Below are 20,293 nucleotides of genomic sequence, written 5' to 3' on the forward strand. Positions count from 1 at the left end.
AAAACACATAAAAATGGCCAAAATATTAGCTAATACTTCACATTTTTTATGTGTTTTTTGCACTTTTTATTCAGGGTGCAGTTGGGCCCATTTGGTCTTGTAAACTGCGGTGTCTGTTCACATGGCATGCATTTTTATAGCGCTGGGCAGCCCGCTTGAGCTAATAGAAGGGTGTCACTACTAGGCTGGCCAGGATGCTGTGCATGGCCATAGTGTGAACAGCGCCGCATATAAGTTTTTTATTGTGCATTACCATACCAGGCAACCGCCCCCTCCATGCATTGGTAGGCTGTGAGCAGTTGTTTTATCGGTATTCTTGCACCTGTGTTGCCATCTTAATTATATGGGTCCACTGCATCCTGATAGTGCATTTGACCTTATGCCACACCTAGTACAAAAATGTAAGCAGTTCTTTAATGGCTTGTGACTATCCATCTTCCTCTTGATTACATTCCAGAGGTTTTTAAAGGGGTTCAGGTGTGGAGATTGGGCTGGTCATGACAGGGATTTGATCTGGTGGTCCTTCATCCACACATTGACCTAGCTGTGTGACTTGGCACATTGTGCTGCTGGAAATAACAGTCCTCAGAGTTGGAAAACATTGCCTGAGCAGAAGGAATTAACTGTTTTCCAGGATAACTTTGTATGCGGCTTGAATCATATGTTCATATGCTGTATACAGCATTGGAAAAAATTAAGAGACCACTGCACAGTTTTATAAAAATCAGCTCTCTACATGTCTGACAGCCATTCCATTCCAGTGTCAGCTGAATTCCAACTAGAGTACACCTCATTCTATTTAATGTGCTTCTCATTAGGTGATCACCTCAACCAAATCTTATTTAATGAGGGAAAGTATAAAAAACCCTGCTGTGGTGTTCACAATCTTCTTGCAATAGTACAAGATGGATGGCAAAAAAAATGCTAGTAATATCCCAAAAGTAATAGGAATTAAAAAATAACTTTTAACCAAGCCAAAGGAGATGGAAAGAAGAATCTTGAGTGAAGAAAAGAAGGGCTCAATTCTGGCTTTACAAGCAGAAGAATACAGTGAGCATCATGTTGCCTCCATCCTTAAAATTTCTAATACGCAGTCCATTATAACATGGTCAAGCAGCAGACATTGGAGACAACAAAGCTACAGATCGGCAAAGGGCGAAAATGACTCCCCACTGATGGTGATGGCAGTCATCTTATTCGAATATCACTCAGCAACTGCAGGATGACATCAAGTGACCTACAAAAGGAATGGCAAATGGCAGCTGGGGTGAAGTGCACGGCAAGAACAGTTCTTATCAGGCTCCTAGAGGCAGAGCTCAAATCATGTAAAGCTAGAAAAAAAGCCTTTCATCAATGAGAAGCAAAGGAGAGCCAGGCTGAAGGTTGCCAAATACCATAAGGATTTGACCATAGAGGACTGGAGTAAAGTAATCTTCTCTAATGAGTCTAATTTTCAGCTTTGCCCAACACCTGGTCATCTAATGGTTAGAAGGAGACCTGGAGAGGCGCACAAGCCACAGTGTCTTGCACCCACTGTGAAATTTGCTGAAAGATCAGTGATGATCTGGGGATGCGTCAACAAGACTGGAATTGGGCAGATTATTCTTTGCAAAGGACGTATGAATCAAGCCGCATGCAAGGTTATCCTGGAAAAACAGTTGATTCCTTCTGCTCAGGCAATGTTCCCCAACTCTTAAGACTGTTTTTTTCCATCAGGACAATGCACCATGCCACACAGTTGGTCAATCAATGTCTAGATGAAGGACCACCACATCAAATCCTTGTCATGGCCAGCCCAATCTCCAGAGCTAACTATTTCTCATTTCCTGAAAATAAATGCAAAATTTAGTGCTTGGAAATTTGAAGACATGTTGTCAGTAGTTTACACAATAAAATAGCAATTTACATTTTACTCAAAACTATACCTTTAAAGAGAAAAATCAGACAAACTGAAAATTTTGCAGTGGTCTCAAAGACTGGTAAAAGTATCACGTAGGCAGTAATGATACACTGGATGCATGAGTATAAGAACTTTACTGTATACAGTTGTGGCCAAAAGTATTGACACCCCTGCAATTCTGTCAGATAATACTCAGTTTCTTCCTGAAAATGATTGCAAACACAAATTCTTTGGTATTATTATCTTCATTTAATTTGTCTTAAATGAAAAAACACAAAAGAGAATGAAGCAAAAAGCAAAACATTGATCATTTCAGACAAAACTCCAAGAATGGGCAAGACAAAAGTTTTGGCACCCTCAGCCTAATACTTGGTTGCACAACCTTTAGCCAAAATAACTGCGACCAACCGCTTCTGGTAACCATCAATGAGTTTCTTACAATGCTCTGCTGGAATTTTAGACCATTCTTCTTTGGCAAACTGCTCCAGGTCCCTGATATTTGAAGGGTGCCTTCTCCAAACTGCCATTTTTAGATCTCTCCACAGGTGTACTATGGGATTCAGGTCTGGACTCATTGCTGGCCACCTTAGAAGTCTCCAGTGCTTTCTCTCAAACCATTTTCTAGTGCTTTTTGAAGTGTGTTTTGGGTCATTGTCCTGCTGGAAGACCCATGACCTCTGAGGGAGACCCAGCTTTCTCACACTGGGCCCTACATTATGCTGCAAAATTTGTTGGTAGTCTTCAGACTTCATAATGCCATGCACACGGTCAAGCAGTCCAGTGCCAGAGGCAGCAAAGCAACCCCAAAACATCAGGGAACCTCCGCCATGTTTGACTGTAGGGACCATGTTCTTTTCTTTGAAAGCCTCTTTTTTTCTCCTGTAAACTCTATGTTGATGCCTTTGCCCAAAAAGCTCTACTTTTGTCTCATCTGACCAGAGAACATTCTTCCAAAATGTTTTAGGCTTTTTCAGGTACGTTTTGGCAAACTCCAGCCTGGCTTTTTTCTATCTCAGGGTAAGAAGTGGGGTCTTCCTGGGTCTCCTACCCTACAGTCCCTTTTCATTCAGACGCTGACAGATAGTACCGGTTGACACTGTTGTACCCTCGGACTGCAGGGCAGCTTGAACTTGTTTGGCTGTTAGTTGAGGTTCTTTATCCAACATCCGCACAATCTTGCATTTATTATTATTATTATTATGCATTTATATAATGCCATTTATTCCATGGCGCTTTACATGTGAAAAGGGGAAATATAGACAAGTGTAACATATACAAGAGTAATATACAGGTGTAAGACAAGGGACAAGGGACACAAAAGTACATAAGGAGAGGGGACCCTGCCCGCGAGGGCTCACAGTCTACAGGGATGGGTGAGGATACAGTAGGAGAGGGTAGAGCAGGTCGTGCGGTGGTTCAGTGGACCGAGGATCATTGCAGGCTGTAGGCTTGTTAGAACAGGTGGGTCTTCAGGTTCTTCTTGAAGGTTTCCGTTGATGGTGAGAGTCTGATGTGTTGCGGTAGGGAATTCCAGAGTATAGGGGAAGCACGGGAGAAGTCTTGTATGCAGCTGTGTGAAGAAGAGATAAGGGGGAGTAGAGAAGGAGATCTTGGGACGATCGAAGGTTGCGTGCAGGTAGGTACCTAGAGACCATGTCAAAGATGTATTGAGGAGATAGGTTGTGGATGGCTTTGTATGTCATGGTTAGGGTTTTGAATTGGAGCCTCTAGGCAATAGGAAGCCAGTGAAGGGCCTGGCATAGGGGGGCGGCTGGGGAATAGCGGGGAGACAGGTGGATTAGTCGGGCAGCAGAGTGTAGGATGGACTGGAGCAGTGCTAGAGTGCTAGAGGGGAGGCCAGAGAATAGGAGGTTGCAGTAGTTGAGGCGGGAGATGATAAGAGCGTGCACTAGTGTTTTTGTGGTTTCATGGTTGAGGAATGAGCGGATTCGGGAAATATTTTTGAGTTTGAGGTGGCAGGAGGAGGCGAGGGCTTGGATATGTGGTTTGAAAGAGAGCGCAGAGTCGAGGATCACCCCAAGGCACCGGGCATGCGGAACTGGGGAAAGAGAGGAGCCGTTGACATTGATGGATTGGTCTGGTGGAGGGGTAGAGTGAGATGGGGGAAAGATGATGAATTCTGTTTTGTCCATGTTCAGGTTGAGAAAGCGAGCAGAGAAGAAGGCTGAGATAGCAGACAGACATTGTGGGATATCAGTCAGTAAGGAGGCGAGGTCGGGTCCAGATAGGTAGATCTGCGTGTCATCGGCATAGAGGTGATACTGCAACCCATGGGATTCCATGAGCTGTCCCAAGCCGAAGGTATAGATTGAGAATAGTAGGGGTCCTAGGACAGAGCCTTGGGGAACACCGACAGACAGGGGGCGAGGTGAGGAGGTGGTGTGTGAGAGGGAGACAGTGAATGTATGGTCCGTTAGGTATGATGAGATCCAGGATAGTGCCAAGTCTGTGATGCCAAAAGATGAGAGAATCTGAAGCAGGAGGTAATGGTCTATGGTGTCAAAGGCAGAGGACAGGTCCAGGAGAAGGAGGACAGAGTAGTGTCGCTTGCTCTTGGCGGTTAGTAAGTCGTTAGTGACTTTAGTTAGGGCAGTTTCAGTTGAGTGATGCGGTCGGAAGCCAGATTGTAACCGGTCAAAGAGGGAACAGGAGGAGATGTGGGAGGACAGTTCAAGATATACATGCTGTTCCAGTAGTTTTGAGGCGTAAAGGAGAAGAGATATCGGGCGATAGTTAGACACAGAGGATGGGTCAAGGGAAGGCTTTTTGAGGATGGGTGTGATTGAGGCATGTTTGAGGGATGAGGGAAAGACACCATTTGTAAGTGAAAGGTTGAATAGGTGTGTTAGAGATGGGATGAGGACTGTGGCCAAGTTAGGGATGAGGTGGGACGGGAGTGGGTCGAGGGCACAAGTCTTGAGGAGTGATCTTGACAGAAGGGTGGAGAGCTGATCTTCTGTCATGGTGGAGAAGCTGGCTTTTTCAGAACAGGGCTGAGCGGTTAAGAGGAGCATTGGGGGCTGTGGGTCAAAGTTTTGTCTGTTTGTGTCGACCTTCTGCTTAAAGAAGGAGGCAAAGTCTTCAGCAGAGATGAGAGGAGGGGGAGGAGGTGCTGTAGAGTGGAGTAGAGACTTGAAAGTTTTGAACAGCTGTTTAGGGTTATGAGACAGGGAGGACATGAGAGATGCGAAGTAAGTTTGCTTTGCGGCAGAGAGCGTGGACTTAAATCTTGCACTGAAATCTCTTGTCAATTTTTCTTTTCTGTCCACATCTAGGGAGGTTAGCCACAGTGCCATGGGCTTTAAACTTCTTGATGACACTGCGCACGGTAGACACAGGAACATTCAGGTCTTTGGAGATGGACTTGTAGCCTTGAGATTGCTCTTGCTTCCTCACAATTTGGTTTCTCAAGTCCTCAGACAGTTCTTTGGTCTTCTTTCTTTTCTCCATGCTCAATGTGGTACACACAAGGACTCAGGACAGAGGTTGAGTCAACTTTAATCCATGTCAACTTGTTGCAAGTGTGATTTAGTTATTGCCAGCACCTGTTAGGTGCCACAGGTAAGTTACAGGTGCTGTTAATTACACAATTTAGAGAAGCATCACATGATTTTTCGAACAGTGCCAATACTTTTGTCCGCCCTCTTTTTTATGTTTGGTGTGGAATTATAACCAATTTGGCTTTAGGACAATTATTTTTGTGTTTTTTTCATTTAAGACAAATTAAATGAAGATAATAATATCAAAGAATTTGTGTTTGCAATCATTTTCAGGAAGAAACTGAGTATTATCTGACAGAATTGCAGGGGTGTCAATACTTTTGGCCACAACTGTAGTATTTTGTCACTTAGCTTGATAAATCACATCCTCTTATATATTATGTAGGCAAGTCAGGCATGTGGCAATTTGTTACATAGACAATAGTTAGCGCCAGGAAGCACTATGAAAATAAGGCAAGTTTTCAGAGTAATGTATTTCTATGAGGAATATGCTGATATCTTGGGGCAAGATGCTACTAGGCACCTTCAAAGGTTTTGTGGAGGCCATGCTTTATAGGGACATCAAGCAATTTTGGAGTCACAAAAGGTCCCTACCTAGACAAATGTATGCAGGTAATGGCTTATTGGTGTCTTTTTAAACAAGGGTAATAAGTGCAGTTAAGGTACCAGTGCCAAACCTGATTTCAGAAGAACTGAACAACTTCAGAGCTATATTTATTTCTAATATGGTGCTCATAGATGTATAAGCATAACTAAAGAATTCCTTGTACCTCCAGTAGAGCCTTTTGAACTACATGGACATTTTGTTTTCTTTAATAATAGAAAATAAAAAGATTCTTAAGAGGTAAATATATTTTCCCCAAGTAAAAATACTTGCATGGGGGAATATCCCTGCAATATTATTCTATATAGTCGCCCCACCAAACAACATATGGCTACTTAAAACTACATATTATGGAAAGACTCAGACATGTGTATCTGTACAGGCTTCATTCACTTAGCTCTGTAGCATAATATTCATGATCTCTATAGTAAATAAATCAAGTTTGATTGATTTTTCATCACCACAGATCTTTTCCAAATGTCTTAAATATACTATCATAAATAATATTAACCATTAAAGTATTACAATGTGGTTCTGGTAGTTCTGCTATAGTTACTTTATTATAATTTAAATGAACAGTATTTTTTTTTTTCTAAATCATCCAAAAGCCAGAGTTATAAAAAAAGTTAAAAATGTATTTCTAGAGTAGATCTGAGATGTGCACGCTTTGTTAAAAGCTGAAAAAAAATTGTATAATTATGACTACTGAGATATCATGGAGTTGGAATATGAAATGGTCATTACTTGTTTTAAAACCAAATTTAATTTTCTTTTACATATAAATAATACATAATATAAGACATTTTAAGAGCACATTACATAAGTGCATGCTATCTGTAAAGTAGGCTAATGGACACAATTGTATAAAATATAGATACACCACAATTAAAATTGTACGCTTGGTAATTATAGCATGTTGGCCAAGTTCTACACATTTGAATGGTCTCTGAGAGTTTTTTCAATATTACGTTTTGGTCCTACAAAAACTATGCTAAATTAATTTAATGGACATCGTATAATTATGATAAGAGCTTGTAATACCATGTGCAGTTCATAGCACGTACTGTATATAGTATAAGATATCTTTGGATATCTTCAGCTCCTGAATGATTACTCTGATTAACTTGTGTCTATCTATCTAAAATTCAAAAAAAGACAGAACTCCAGAAAAGCAGACATTGATTAGACTACATGTGGCGTTATTTCTTCTAAGAGTATAATTAGCCTTTTTTAAGCAAGGTAGAGTGTGTAAAGTGCATGCATTTACAGTAATAGCAAGTGTGTCATAATTATACATTATGGTTAAAAATCTCCTTATATTGGCATGGCAGGCTTGACATGTCATTTTCCACAGATCCCGTCAGATGTCTCTCACCCATTTAAACCAGATGTCACACTTTGCACTGACGAAGGGCAGTACCCAAAAACACAGTGTCTGCAAATTGAGATCATGTTTTTGCTTTTGTCCTAAGACATGTGGTAAAGGTTTGTTAAAGAGTCGATATTGCCTTTTAGGATTGCTAATTCCAATAGGTGGCACTACAGTTCATAGAATGTGTCATGGGGTTACCGCGACAGAGCAGAGCCAGAAGACCGCAGCGTCTGATGGCTCCTGCGTTGCCGCTGAGAAGAAGCACTTCTCCGTCATATTAAGGGTGTTTGTTTTCTTTTAGCAGGACAGGGGTTAATCAGCCATGTGGCAATCCTTGCTTGCAGTTGTGCATGGTTAACCACTCCTCTCTCCTATAAAAGCTAGGTCTGCTGGCCAGATCATTGTCTGAGTTAGCATTTGCTACAAAGATCTGGAGAGGGAGAAGCTGGTGTTTGGAGAGCTGGAGGAGTTTATTGTGTGACTGTTGCTTGTTTGTGCGCTTGAAGATTCCTCATCCTTTCCTGCTTTATTTTCATTCCCCATCCTTCACACCCTGGTGAATACCTCTGTTGTTTATGAGAGTAATATTTGTGAATAGAATTTTCTTTTGCCCTTGTCTCGTTCCCCTGTCTGTCAGCTTGGTGTACTTCGGTACCCATTAGCACCTCTCTTCCCCGGGTGGGGGGAAGGAGACAGACGCAGGGCTAAAGCTAGGAGACAGGGCTAGGGTGGAGGTCCCAGCATCCTTGCCATCTGAGGTATCCCGGGGAACAGGGCACATTATGATGGCCCCCAGTGTCAGGGCCAGGAAAGGTGCCCCTGGTCCCAGTTTACTCGCCAGCCAATCGTGACAGAATGTTAGAGTTGGAAGGGACCTCAAGGGTCATCATGTCCAACACTATGTTATATGTAGCCCAGGATTCACTAAGCCATCTCAGACAAATGTCTGTCCAGCTTCTGAAGACTTCTATTGAAGGAGAACTCGACACCTCTTGTCGCAGCCTGTTTTACTCATTTATCACCCTCACTGTCAAAATGTTTTTTCTATTAACTAATCTTTATCGTCTCCCTTTCAGTTTAATTCCTTTGCTTTTCGTGTCTCCATGAGCAAATGAGGACAAGGATGATCCCTCTACACTGTAATATCCCTTCAGATATTTGTGGGCAGCTATTAAGTCTCCTCTTAGCCTGCAATTTGCAAGCTAAACATTACCAGATCATTAACTGTTCCTCGTAGGACATACTTTTCAGTCTGCTCACCATCCTCGTATCTCTTCTCTAAACTTGCTTCATTTGTTCAATGTCTTTTTTAAAATGTGGTGCCCAGAACTGAGCACAGTATTCTAGAGGTGGCGTGACCAAGTAGGAGCACTAGAGAATAATTACTTCATGCACAGTTTATCTAGATCCTCCTGAATCCTTTCTCTGTCTGTTCCATCGTTAGTTATCCCTCCTAGCTTTGCATCATCACAAAATTTGATCAGTTTACCTTCAGTTATCTTATTTAGATCATTTATAAAAATGATGACAAACACTGGGGCAAGGACAGAGCTTGTGGTACCCCACTTTAAACACTCTTCCAATTGAATGTGCAAGTATTTATTACCACTCTTTGAGTACAATCACTGAGCCAGCTATGAACTCAGCTAACCGTAGGCTTGTCAATCCCAAACTTTTTCAATAAGGACAATATGAGATACTTTATCTAACCTTCTACATGATAACGATCCAAAACACAAGACCAAGTCTACCTGTCATGAGCTACAGCAGAACAAAGTGAAGGTTCTGGAGTGACCATTTCAGTCCCCTGACCTCAATATCATTGAGCCACTCTGGGGAGATCTCAAGCATGCTATTCATGCTAGACAGCCCAGGAATTTACAGGAACTGAAGGCTTTTTACCAAGAAGAGTGGGCAGCTTAACCATCTGAGAACATAAAGAACCTCATCCACAACTTCCACAAAAGTTTTCAAGCTATCATTGATGTTAGAGGAAGCAATACATGGTATTAAGAAGTGGGGTATGTGAACTTTTGATCAGGGTCATTTCGCTTTCTTCTGGAGAATCGACCATGCAGTACATTTTTCTTCAAGTTCCTCCTTATTTTTAGTTGTGCTCAAAAGTTTACATGCCCCAGCATAATTTTTGCTTTCTTGGTCTTTTTTTCAGAGAATATGAATAACACAAACATTTTTTCTCTGCTCATGGTTTGTAGTTGGGTGAAGCCATTTATTGTCAAACTACTGTGTTTTCTATTTTTAAATCATAATGACAACCCAAAACATCCAAATGACCCTGATCAAAAGTTTACATACCATGGTGATTTTGGCTTCATAACATGCCCTGAAGTTGACATAAATTGGTTTGAATGGCTTCTAAATGTAACATCCACATCTGTGAACTGTGTCAAATGCCAGGAAAATTGTTTGGGATGCAAAGAAAAATTCACAAATAACATCAGCTGAAATACTGGATTCTCTGAAAGCTAGTGCTGTGGCTGTTTCAAGATGCACAGTCAAGGGGCACTTGAAGAAAAATGGGCTGCATGGTCAAGTCTCCAGAAGAAAGCCAAATGACACCGATCAAAAGTTCACATACCCCATTTCTTAATATCATGTATTGCCCCCTCTAACATCTATGACAGCTTGAAGGCTTTTGTGGTAGTTTTGGATGAGGTTAGTTATTTTCTCAGATGGAAAAGCTGCCCACTATTCTTCCAGTTCCTTTAAATTCCTGGGCTGTCTAGCATGAACTGCGTGTTTGAGATCTCCCCAGAGTGGCTCAGTTATATTGAGGTCAGGAGACTGATATAGCCACTCCAGAACCTTCACTTTGCACTGCTGTAGCCAATGACAGGTCGACTTGTTTTGGATTGTTGTCATGTTGGAACATCCAAGTAAGTCCCTTGTGCAGCTTCCTGGCTGATGATTGGAAATTTTCCTCCAGTATTTGCTGATAATGTGCTGCATTCTTCTGTCCTACAACTTTGACCAAGTTTCCTGTGCCTTTGTAGCTTACACATCCCCAAAACATCAGTGAGCCACCTACATGCTTGACTGTATAAAGGGTGTTCCTTTCAACATAGGCCTTGTTGACCTCTCTCCAAATGTAATGTTTATGGTTGTGGCCAAAAAGTTCAATTTTGGTCTTATCATTCCAAATTATCTTGTTCCAGTAGTTTTGAGGCTTGTTTCTGTGCTGTTTTGCGTATTGTAGGTGAGATACTTTGTGGCATTTGCACACTATTGGCTTTCTTCTGGCAACTCAACCATGCAGCCATTTCTTCTTCCAGTGCCTCCTTATTGTGCATCTTGAAACAGCCACACCCTAGTTTTCAGAGAGTCCAGTATTTCAGCTAATGTTATTTGTGGGTTTTTCTTTGCATCCCGAACAATTTTCCTATCATTTGTCACAGGTCACAGGTGAGGACGTTACCTTTAGTAGCCATTTAACCCATTTGTGTCAACTTCTGTGCAAGTTATCAGGCCAAAATCACAAGGGTGTGTAAACTTTTGATCAGGGTCATTTGGATGTTTTGAGTTGTCATTATGATTTAAAAAGAAAACACAGTAGTTTGACAATAAATGGCTTCACCCAACTACTAATCATGAGTGGAGAAAAAATTTTGGTGTTATCACTCATATTCTCTGAATAAAGACCAAGAAAGCAAAAATTCTGTTTGGGCATGTAAACTTTTGAGCACAACTGTAAATATACAAGAGCTAAACAAATAGATTCATTTCTATAACTTAGAATACATTTATGATAAGGGAATGCAATATCTAAGAGAATCTGTAAAAAAAAGCATTGACTTACAATATAATGGCATATTATGTTTGTAGCATTACCATATAAGTCTATTCAAAAGATTATTCATGTGACATTGTCCTTCAGCTGTTTGTACTTATGCCTAAGCACAAGGTCTAAATCTATTATAAAACAATGTTTCTCAGAAGATAATAACAAGAAACCAATCTGAAGCTTTCTTAGCATTCTGTGTGAACTGATTAGCTTTGCAAATACACATAAATCAGGTACATTAAATACATAAATAAGTGCAACCTGTAATTATCATTTTTTTATTATAATACAAATCTATGTGCAAACTACTTTCTGTAAGAATTTTTTTTAAATAATGTATTTGCAAGCACTTACGTAGGGCAGCAACTGCAAAATCCAGTCTAAAGAAATTATAGGAACACTTTGTGATCGTTTTTATTTTAGGTGAAAAAAGTCTCCTGCAAATGGCTCCAAATATCACATTGAAAATCATCAATCCATCAAGCTAATAAACACCCTAGAGCTTTGAAACATCTACTCATCAAATACATGTGTATAACCAACAGTCAGAACTGAGGTGAGCATAATATACCAAGATGCTATTCATTTAGAGAAGAAAAGTGCAGATCATAACATGTTGCAATCCATCTTAATCTTGATGTTTTTAAGTTTAAAACACGTAGAACAAAACTTGCTTGATAAAAATTGGGTGTAATAAGCTAAAAACATGATCACAATATATAGTAATTTGTCTTGGGTTCAACATTTGACACCTGGTAAGAGTCCACTATACACATGCAATGGTTATCCAGTCCTGACCAACTTTAATCTGATGCATATGTAGGCTTTTTGACGATAACTGGGAGGATCAGTGTACATTCCTCAACTCCTAAACTATTTATCTCACTAGATTACTATAATAAAAAAAAATGATTTTTGGGATCCTTGTACTTCAATCACTATCAATTTGAGCACTCTCTCATACGATCGGATAACTCGGCTGAATGCTATGCGATAAAACTTTGCATATTACACGGACCAGCATTATTCTATTTGGCAGTTCATATCTGCGATTATTTTTTTATGCCAACTCACTTGCAGCAGAGTATGAGCCGACTGTCGTTAGCATATGGCATCTGATTTTCTCGCATTGGATGCTATGCGCCAATTTGATTCAGTCTAATAGTTACAATATAATATTTAAGTGTATACATTACACGCAGGTGGTAAATGTTTAAATTGAGAAATTCACTATTTCTACATGTTCTCATTTGAGTCTATGTATATTTTAATTGATTTCATAAAAATAAATAATATTAATTCATCTCAAGTCAATGGACTAATTTAATTTACCCTAAAGAAAAACCTAAGTTTCTATGAATCAGTTTCCAAGGTGGAAAATTTATAGTATATTTTGATATTCTACCATATCTATGACTATGACCAAACTGACAATGCCAAAAACATGTGGGGGGGTCATTCAATTTCTTATGCCTGGTGACTCGCTTCAAGACGATTAAAGTAAAGATCCTGATAAGCCTCTCACATTTTATATTCTATTGGCTGTTCCTTTGGCAAATCATTGAATAAGACGGATTGATTCACATAGCAAATGAACTACGTAAAATAAGTCATGGTCCTTTACATTGTATACAGGTGTTGGATACACTTTGTATTTTCATTTTTTTTTTACTATATATTGTTTCAAGGAATATAAAATAATGTGAAAATGATATTTTCATATTATACATTATGTCCTTCTTTTAATATATTAAAGCAAAATTACAAAAGAACATTACCCATATTTCATGTGCCAGACCTTGCACCAAAGAATATTTTATTGCAGCAGTCTTTGAGCAGATGAAATACTTTCATTACCTTATACCAAAGCAATTAATCCAGAATTCGAAGGTGAGATCTAATTAAACTGCTCTAACACTAATTGACTGTAGATTAATAATAGACAATATCACATGAAAAAATGATCTTTAAATAAATAACCAATAGTCAAGCAATGCACCTGGTAAAACTGCCAGTTATTATTTCAATATCCATATATATTTTGTCATTTGCATTAATATTGTATTTTTTATATCTCAAAGATTGTTAACCAACAAATTAAACCAAATAAAAGAAAGAATGACTGACTTACCAGAGTTTGGGTCGGAGTTTCCATCAGCTTCAGTTCTCTTGTCTGGAGAAGCTTGGTCATAGAATTCATCCTGTGCCTGAACCAGTGGAAGAGGGTGTGAGATAATAGTTCCACTTCCTACAGGATCATGGTCTCCAAGGCCACTATCACTGCAGCTTTCTTGGGAGCCATCAGGTAAATGGAATGTAACACGTCGCTGGGACTGAAATAAGAACATAGGATACACTAGTTATGGTCCTTTATAATATATAGGAATGAAAATTTTATGGCAGCTAAAATATTCAATTTGAGAAAAGTTAAAGGGATTTTCCAACTTCTAAAAAAATTGAAAACAAATTGAAAAATGACAACAATAAAAAAATATATAACTCATTTATCTTTTCCCTATTGATCCCTTGCAGGAGATTCCCTAGTCCTTCCAGTTTAGATTTACAAGCTGCTAGCGTGTGACTGTTGTAGCCATCAGTCATTTGCTACATTTTACCAGGATCATCACTCAGCAATATACAATGGTGTGTGAATTATGGTTTGTGTTGAGACCTGTGTTGGACTATAGTGGTCACATGTTGATTTCTTCTAAACAAAGACCTAAACTAAAGAAAAGGTCAATTTTGTTTCTTTTTCTATGTTTTAACATTTACTTCTGTTTTTGCAAATCTTTTTGGAGGTAGTATAAACCCTTTAAAGTAGCTGTCCACTATTGGACAACTGAGGCTTAATCAATTAAGGACAGAAATTAAAATAATATATACTCATCTCCTGCAGCTGTGATGTTCCAAAGATGTTGATGGGGTTTCTTGTTGTGTTGCTTGACCACTGCTGCTAATGAGATACCACTATTTGGCTGCAGATCAACATTGCTTCATCAGGGCAAATATCTGTTCTGATGATGTAGTATAGATTGCAGCTGATGAACAGCCATGTCAACATTGATGGATCGGCGGTGTTGTAGAAGGTGAGTATAGACTGTTTTGATTTTAATGCTGGTCCTGAATTGATTAAGTTGGGGCTTTCCACTAGTTAACAACCCCTTTAAGTAAAGCTGCCTAATATATGGATATGCCAAGTTTGATCTCGGTAATATTATACTATTATACTAATAATGCATATGACTTTCCACGATGTAAAAAAAATTGCCCTATCCTAATATTATACCAATATATGCCAATATACCAATATTTTGTGAGGATAAAAAGAGCCTAATGACTCAGGAATGGACAAAACATTGATGCATTTTGAGCAGCCACACAGGGATCCAAGAGATAAGGAGGTTCACTTCCATCTCCATAGCAGTAAATTACATTTGTCACAGTCAAAAAAGGGACCCATATACTGTTTTTGAGTAGACACATTCTTTTGTCTATGACCATCATTGAGATAACTACCATATATTTGCTATTGTTTGATTTGTTAAAATGTTGAAAATAACTTTCTGTCTCAGCATCAGTGATGATTGAGTAGGGAAACAACGATCTCTGCCTGAGCCAAAATGAATGAAAAATTGAAACTTCATGTCCCGAAGATGGGGTTTGAAATCGGGAAAACTGCTGCAGACCTCATAATTAACCTATATTAGTAACTAGCTTGCAATGTGTTGATCTTCAAGCTGTGAAAATGCCCAAAGAACCTAAATCTTCATATTCATCATATGAGAGACAATATCTATTTCTCAATTTTGTAAACTTCCTACATTATGGTAAGGTAAAAACAACAAGGCCAAGATTTATGATGTATACTGGGAATTATCATGCACTATTTTTGTTGTCCTTTTACACAGGCTCTAGCACTTTTTCAAATGGTGTGTAGCATTTAGCCAAGGGGGACAAGGTCTACTGCAAAGCAACAATTTTACTATAATATATGCTAGTATACTGGCAAATTTAATAAACCGGAAGATGGTGTAGATTTCATTTTCAGATGCACAGACAGCTGAAAAAAGTGCCAAATGTGTTTATCTGGCTGTAGGTTCAAGACTGGCATATGAGTCTTAATAAATTATCTCCCTTGAGTCCATACCTACAGACTTCAAAGTATCACTTTAATTAAATTATATTAGACCCTATTTTGTCCAACGCTATGTCTCTTTTCCGACTTATTTCATCCTTCACAAATACCCTATTCTATCATGCTTACTTACAGTAGATCTCGAATGTGCCTGGGGTTTGGTAAAGGATTACATTTTAAATTATTTGTTCTAGTAATAAATAGCAATAATGTACTTAGTTTATATGGTAATTTTCTTTTATATTTTCAATTAGCACACACATCTACTATCCAATATCATTATGCTCCTTTCTTGGTAAAAAAAATTGTATCCAATTTGCCGGCCACACCAAAAAGAAAATAATTTGCTGTCTTGTTTACCTTGTGAATCTATTGTCAATGAAGGTTGGATGAGCAGATTTTGTGTAATGGAATATCACCCAGAAATTGGACTGGCAATTTAATATGCTATCCAAAGATATCACCTACACAGACCTTGCTTACATTGCTGAATAAATGTAAAAGCAGATAAGGAAATTGAAAAGCAGGGGATATGATTCCAGTGTCTGCGAGAGTATTCAAGGTGTACAGAGATGATTAAAAATGAAAGAAAAGAGAAGACAAACACAAAACCTGCCAGCTGGTGCAAAATTAATTTCGCTTTAGTTCACTTTAATTACTGGCATTTGATGCATTTCAGCAGGCAAAAAACATAACCTTAAAATTCTAGAGCAAATGTCAATTAACGCCGCAAGAGTATTTTTAACGAATATTGACCTGTGAATGTTCTGACAGTTATGGGGTCCTTTGAATGTTTGACGAGATTGACACTGAATATAAATGAATTAATCCCTCAATTTGTTTTCTGTCCCTGAGCTTATTTTGGGAGTTGCATTCGTATAGATGTGATAAACCTTCAATATCTTATGTATAATAATCTATACTGCAGCATTTTTTATGGAAATTCGCAGTGAATTTATGTCCTTTAATGTTAGGCACTTTTAAGGTTTTGTCTAGAATGTATTCATTATGTTTTCTACTTCCCTAGAGTGCATGTTGTGATCAGCACCTTTAATAAAAAGAAAAATCTAATAAAGGAGTTATAAAAACACATATACATACACACAAACACACACAATTTTAAGATCCAAGGCCCCAGTTCAAAATCTGAAAAAGGACCCTATACCTGCAATATTTATAAAATATAATATTGGTGTCTTCTTTTGTGGCTAGTAGAGATGAGAGAACGTGTTCAGAAAATGCTGGCCAATCTTAAATTCAGCACAATCGTAGCATTCAAATCCATTTTTGCTTTCACAAGCATTTTTACTCAAAAGTGGTAAAAGTCAATCACAGTTCAGTAAATCATCGCGTTTCCACTAATGCTTCTGTATTACTTTGGCCATGATAGTGCTGCTGTATGATGAGCGGGAAAGATGGGGGACGTGTTTGATGAGGGAAGGGGGTGTGGAGTGGTTAGGAGAGCATCTTAAGAGATTACAGGAGAGGTGCATGCTTTTTTTCCCTTAAAGGGAAGGTGGTGTGATTTTAATTTTTGTATTAATAATAATTGGTTATGTAATCAATTATATTTATTAGAAAAATAAGATAAATACTTTTAATAGTTTTTTATTTATTAACGTTTACTTTTGCCAGTGGGGGCTGTCATTTCTATTAGTGGGAGTGTAAGTGTCTGGGCACAACACTTGCACACCTCATTTACAGCAGCCATGGGCATTAGAGACAGAAGTTGGCTTCGACCACATCTCTTGCATTGAGGCAGCTCCTCCTGCCTCTGGGCTGTCCAGGTCACAGCTGTGGGAGGAGATCACGGCCATTTTGCTGTAGCCCTCATAGTATGCTGTGGGCTTTATTTTCCCTGTCTTCACCACACATTGCTCAGTGCATGTGATTACAGGATTTGCAGGGGAAAAGCTGCCAGGAAGCGAGGGTCCAGGGTAAGTATCTGCAGCAGAGAGTGGTGATCATAGCTTGTAAATAGTATTACAGTACAGGCTTCAATCACCGCTCACTACTGTCCTGTTCAGAGCACAGCAGCGAGATCATCACTTTGCTGTGCCATGAACAAGATGCTGCACTTCCTGGGAGATGAGTGTGCTGATCTACAGCAGCACAGAGTGGCCATCCTGTACGTGACTTCAAAGGGGTATTGGGGAGCATCAAGATTTGATGCAGGGCAGGCCTTTCATGCAATGCATAAGCAAACAGTATGGTAGCACCAACTTCCTAATAATGGAAACATTGCTCTCAGGTGGCCCTCCTGTAGGTCTCATCAAAGAGGTATTGGGGTGCATCCAAATTTTGGGCAGCCCTGCCACTCACTGCATACGCAATAATACAGTATGATAGGAGACTCGCTGTTTAAAAATGGGAACAACAAAGCATAGCTGACTGATGGCTCTCTAAGAATATTGAGGACCGACTGCTAGTAAAGGCCACCTAATGGCCCTATAAAAATAGCTTTGTGACTTTCAGAGTCTCTCCGTCATAAATGAAACAGGATGTGTCAGATCATGTCACATACCACATGGCCAGATAAGGTTGCAAAATGTTAAAATGACATTTCCCAGTGAATGCATTTGTCTTGAAAGCAATGCTAAAGTTGAAAAATGCATAAAAAATGCTACGTTTGAACATAGCCCAAGTGGTGAAGGAGCATTCTTGTTTTGGGTTATTTGGCCTTACATACAAATCATTACCCTGAAAAGGATGTTTCATAACATATGTCCCAGGAAAATCCACTTTGGTTTCGTTTTTGTATGTTTTATTGTGAGTCTGTAAAAGTGGCTTAAGACTCTGACAACATTGCATTGCAGCAGTGACCTAGGAGTCCGAAATGTTTCCAGGTGTCTTCCACTTGATGTTCCCATGTCATTTGAGCAATGTTCCCATCGATTTCAACAGTTTATAGACCCTCTAAAGACCACTGATGGGGTCAAAGCAAAAATGCTCGAGTTTCCCATAAACTTACATTGGGCTTGCTGCTCGTGTTGAGCACCCGAGCATTTCAATATGCTCGACATGAGCAATGAGCACCCGAGCATTTTAGTGCTTGCTCATTAATATTGGTTACACACTATGCCGTCATGGATTAAAATCCTGCAGTTCACGCAAGGTCCCCATGCTCATGCCATCAGAAGTCCAGACCTTTTTGTAGTTTGCCAATGACCATCTGGATGTTCCAGTGGAGGCATGGGAGCAGGTTGTGTGGTCATATGAGATCAAAATAGAACTATTTTTTATTAACTCCACTCGCAATGTTTTGAAGAAGACAAAGGATGAGTACAATTCCAAGTACAATCATGAAGCATGATGGAAGAAACATCATACTTTGGTGTTGCTTTTCTGCAAAGGGGACAGGACAACTGCATCATATTGAAGGAAGGCTGAATGGGGTCATGTATTGCAAGATTTTGGTCAGCAACCATCTTCCCTCAGTAAGAGCATTGAAGATAGGTCGTGGAAGGGTCTTTCAACATGACAATGACCTGAAACACACAGCAAGGGCAATTAGCAAGTGGCTCTGTAAGACCCATTTCAAGATCCTTGAATGCTTAGCCAGTAACCAGTCTCTAGACCTGAACGCAACAGAAAATATTTGGAGTGAGCTAAAACTCAATGTTGCCCAGTGACAACCACAAACCCTGAAAGATTTGGAGAAGATCTGTTTGTAGGAGTGGGCCAAAATCCCTGTTTCAGTGTGTGCAAACTAGGTCAAATACTACAAGAAACATCTGACCTCTGTAATTACAAAAAAGGTTTCAATATCAAATATTAAGTTCTGACTTTCTATTGAATGGAACACTTATTTCATGCAAAAAATGCAAATTAATTGTGTAAAAATTATACAATGTTGGTAAAATGATAAATACCTTTATTATCAAAATATAAATTTATCTTTACTAAATCTAATGCATGCCGCTAAGTATAAGGTGATATCAATAGTAATCCCCTACTATAAATACCTGTTAGCTCCCACATAAAAATATATATTAAAAGGTTGAATGCTAAAAAACTCTGTATAGAAATTTGCAACTATGGAAAAAGAAAACAAAAGGGTTCAAGAAACATATTTATCAATAAGTGGATATGTTTTCTGAATATTATTTATTAGTACTTTATAGCTATAACCAATATTATCTTCAATTATGCTATTCATTTCTCTATTAAAACCAAAACGAAAGAACAATGTGAGTATATACCCTAATGAAAATAAATAAGTAAAAAAGCAAGTGCATTAAATAACATTAGGTACTTGGTAAATACTATTTTGATCAAAAAAGTATAAAGCTGTCCCACCACGGCAAGGTGTAACCATTTGAGATAGTAACTACACTAACAGTTAAAACCTACCTAGTGCGAATAGTGGCAGAATCTCTGGGTCCCAAACGGACACCCAGCTTCAGAGGGGCTATAAGTGAACTACACAGCTCAATAGAAAGGAGGCCACACCCTATTTGTACTGTATACAAAAATGCTGAAGTAAAACCAAAAAAACTGAACTGGAGTAGACTTGAATGACATGCATGATGTAAAAGCATGTTCACACTGGCCATAAAAGCAAGCAAAACCAAAAGGAAAAAACAATGTGTGTATATACCCTAATGAAAATAAATAAGTAAAAAAGCAAGTGCATTAAATAACATAGTGTACTTGGTAAACACTATTTTGATCAAAAAAGTATAAAGCTGTCCCACCACAGCAAGGAGTACCCATTTGAGACAGTAACTACACTAACGGTTAAAACCTACCTAGTGTGAATAGTGGCAGAGTCTCTGGGTCCCAAACGGACACCCAGCTTCAGAGGGACTATAAGTGAACTACACAGCTCAGTAGAAAGGAGGCCACACCCTATTTGTACTGAATACAAAAATGCTGAAGAAAAACCATTATAGTCCCTCTGAAGCTGGGTGTCCGTTTGGGACCCAGAAACTCTGCCACTATTCACACTAGGTAGTT

The 20,293-nt window shown here is 39.0% G+C and overlaps 1 protein-coding gene across 1 annotated transcript in view; it reads right to left on the reverse strand.

Moving 5' to 3' along the window:
- LOC141094511 (protocadherin-9-like) overlaps positions 1–20,293 on the reverse strand; it is a 1,849,542-nt gene that overhangs the window by 728,233 nt on the left and 1,101,016 nt on the right. The window contains exon 3 of the mRNA XM_073580360.1: positions 13,331–13,532. Within this exon, the coding sequence (XP_073436461.1) occupies positions 13,331–13,532 (202 nt within the window). The remainder of the gene's footprint in view (positions 1–13,330; positions 13,533–20,293) is intronic.

The sequence above is a fragment of the Dendrobates tinctorius genome, unplaced genomic scaffold, assembly GCF_039654945.1.
Source record: "Dendrobates tinctorius isolate UK_male_01 unplaced genomic scaffold, ASM3965494v1 ptg000064l, whole genome shotgun sequence".
NCBI classification, from domain to species: domain Eukaryota; kingdom Metazoa; phylum Chordata; class Amphibia; order Anura; family Dendrobatidae; genus Dendrobates; species Dendrobates tinctorius.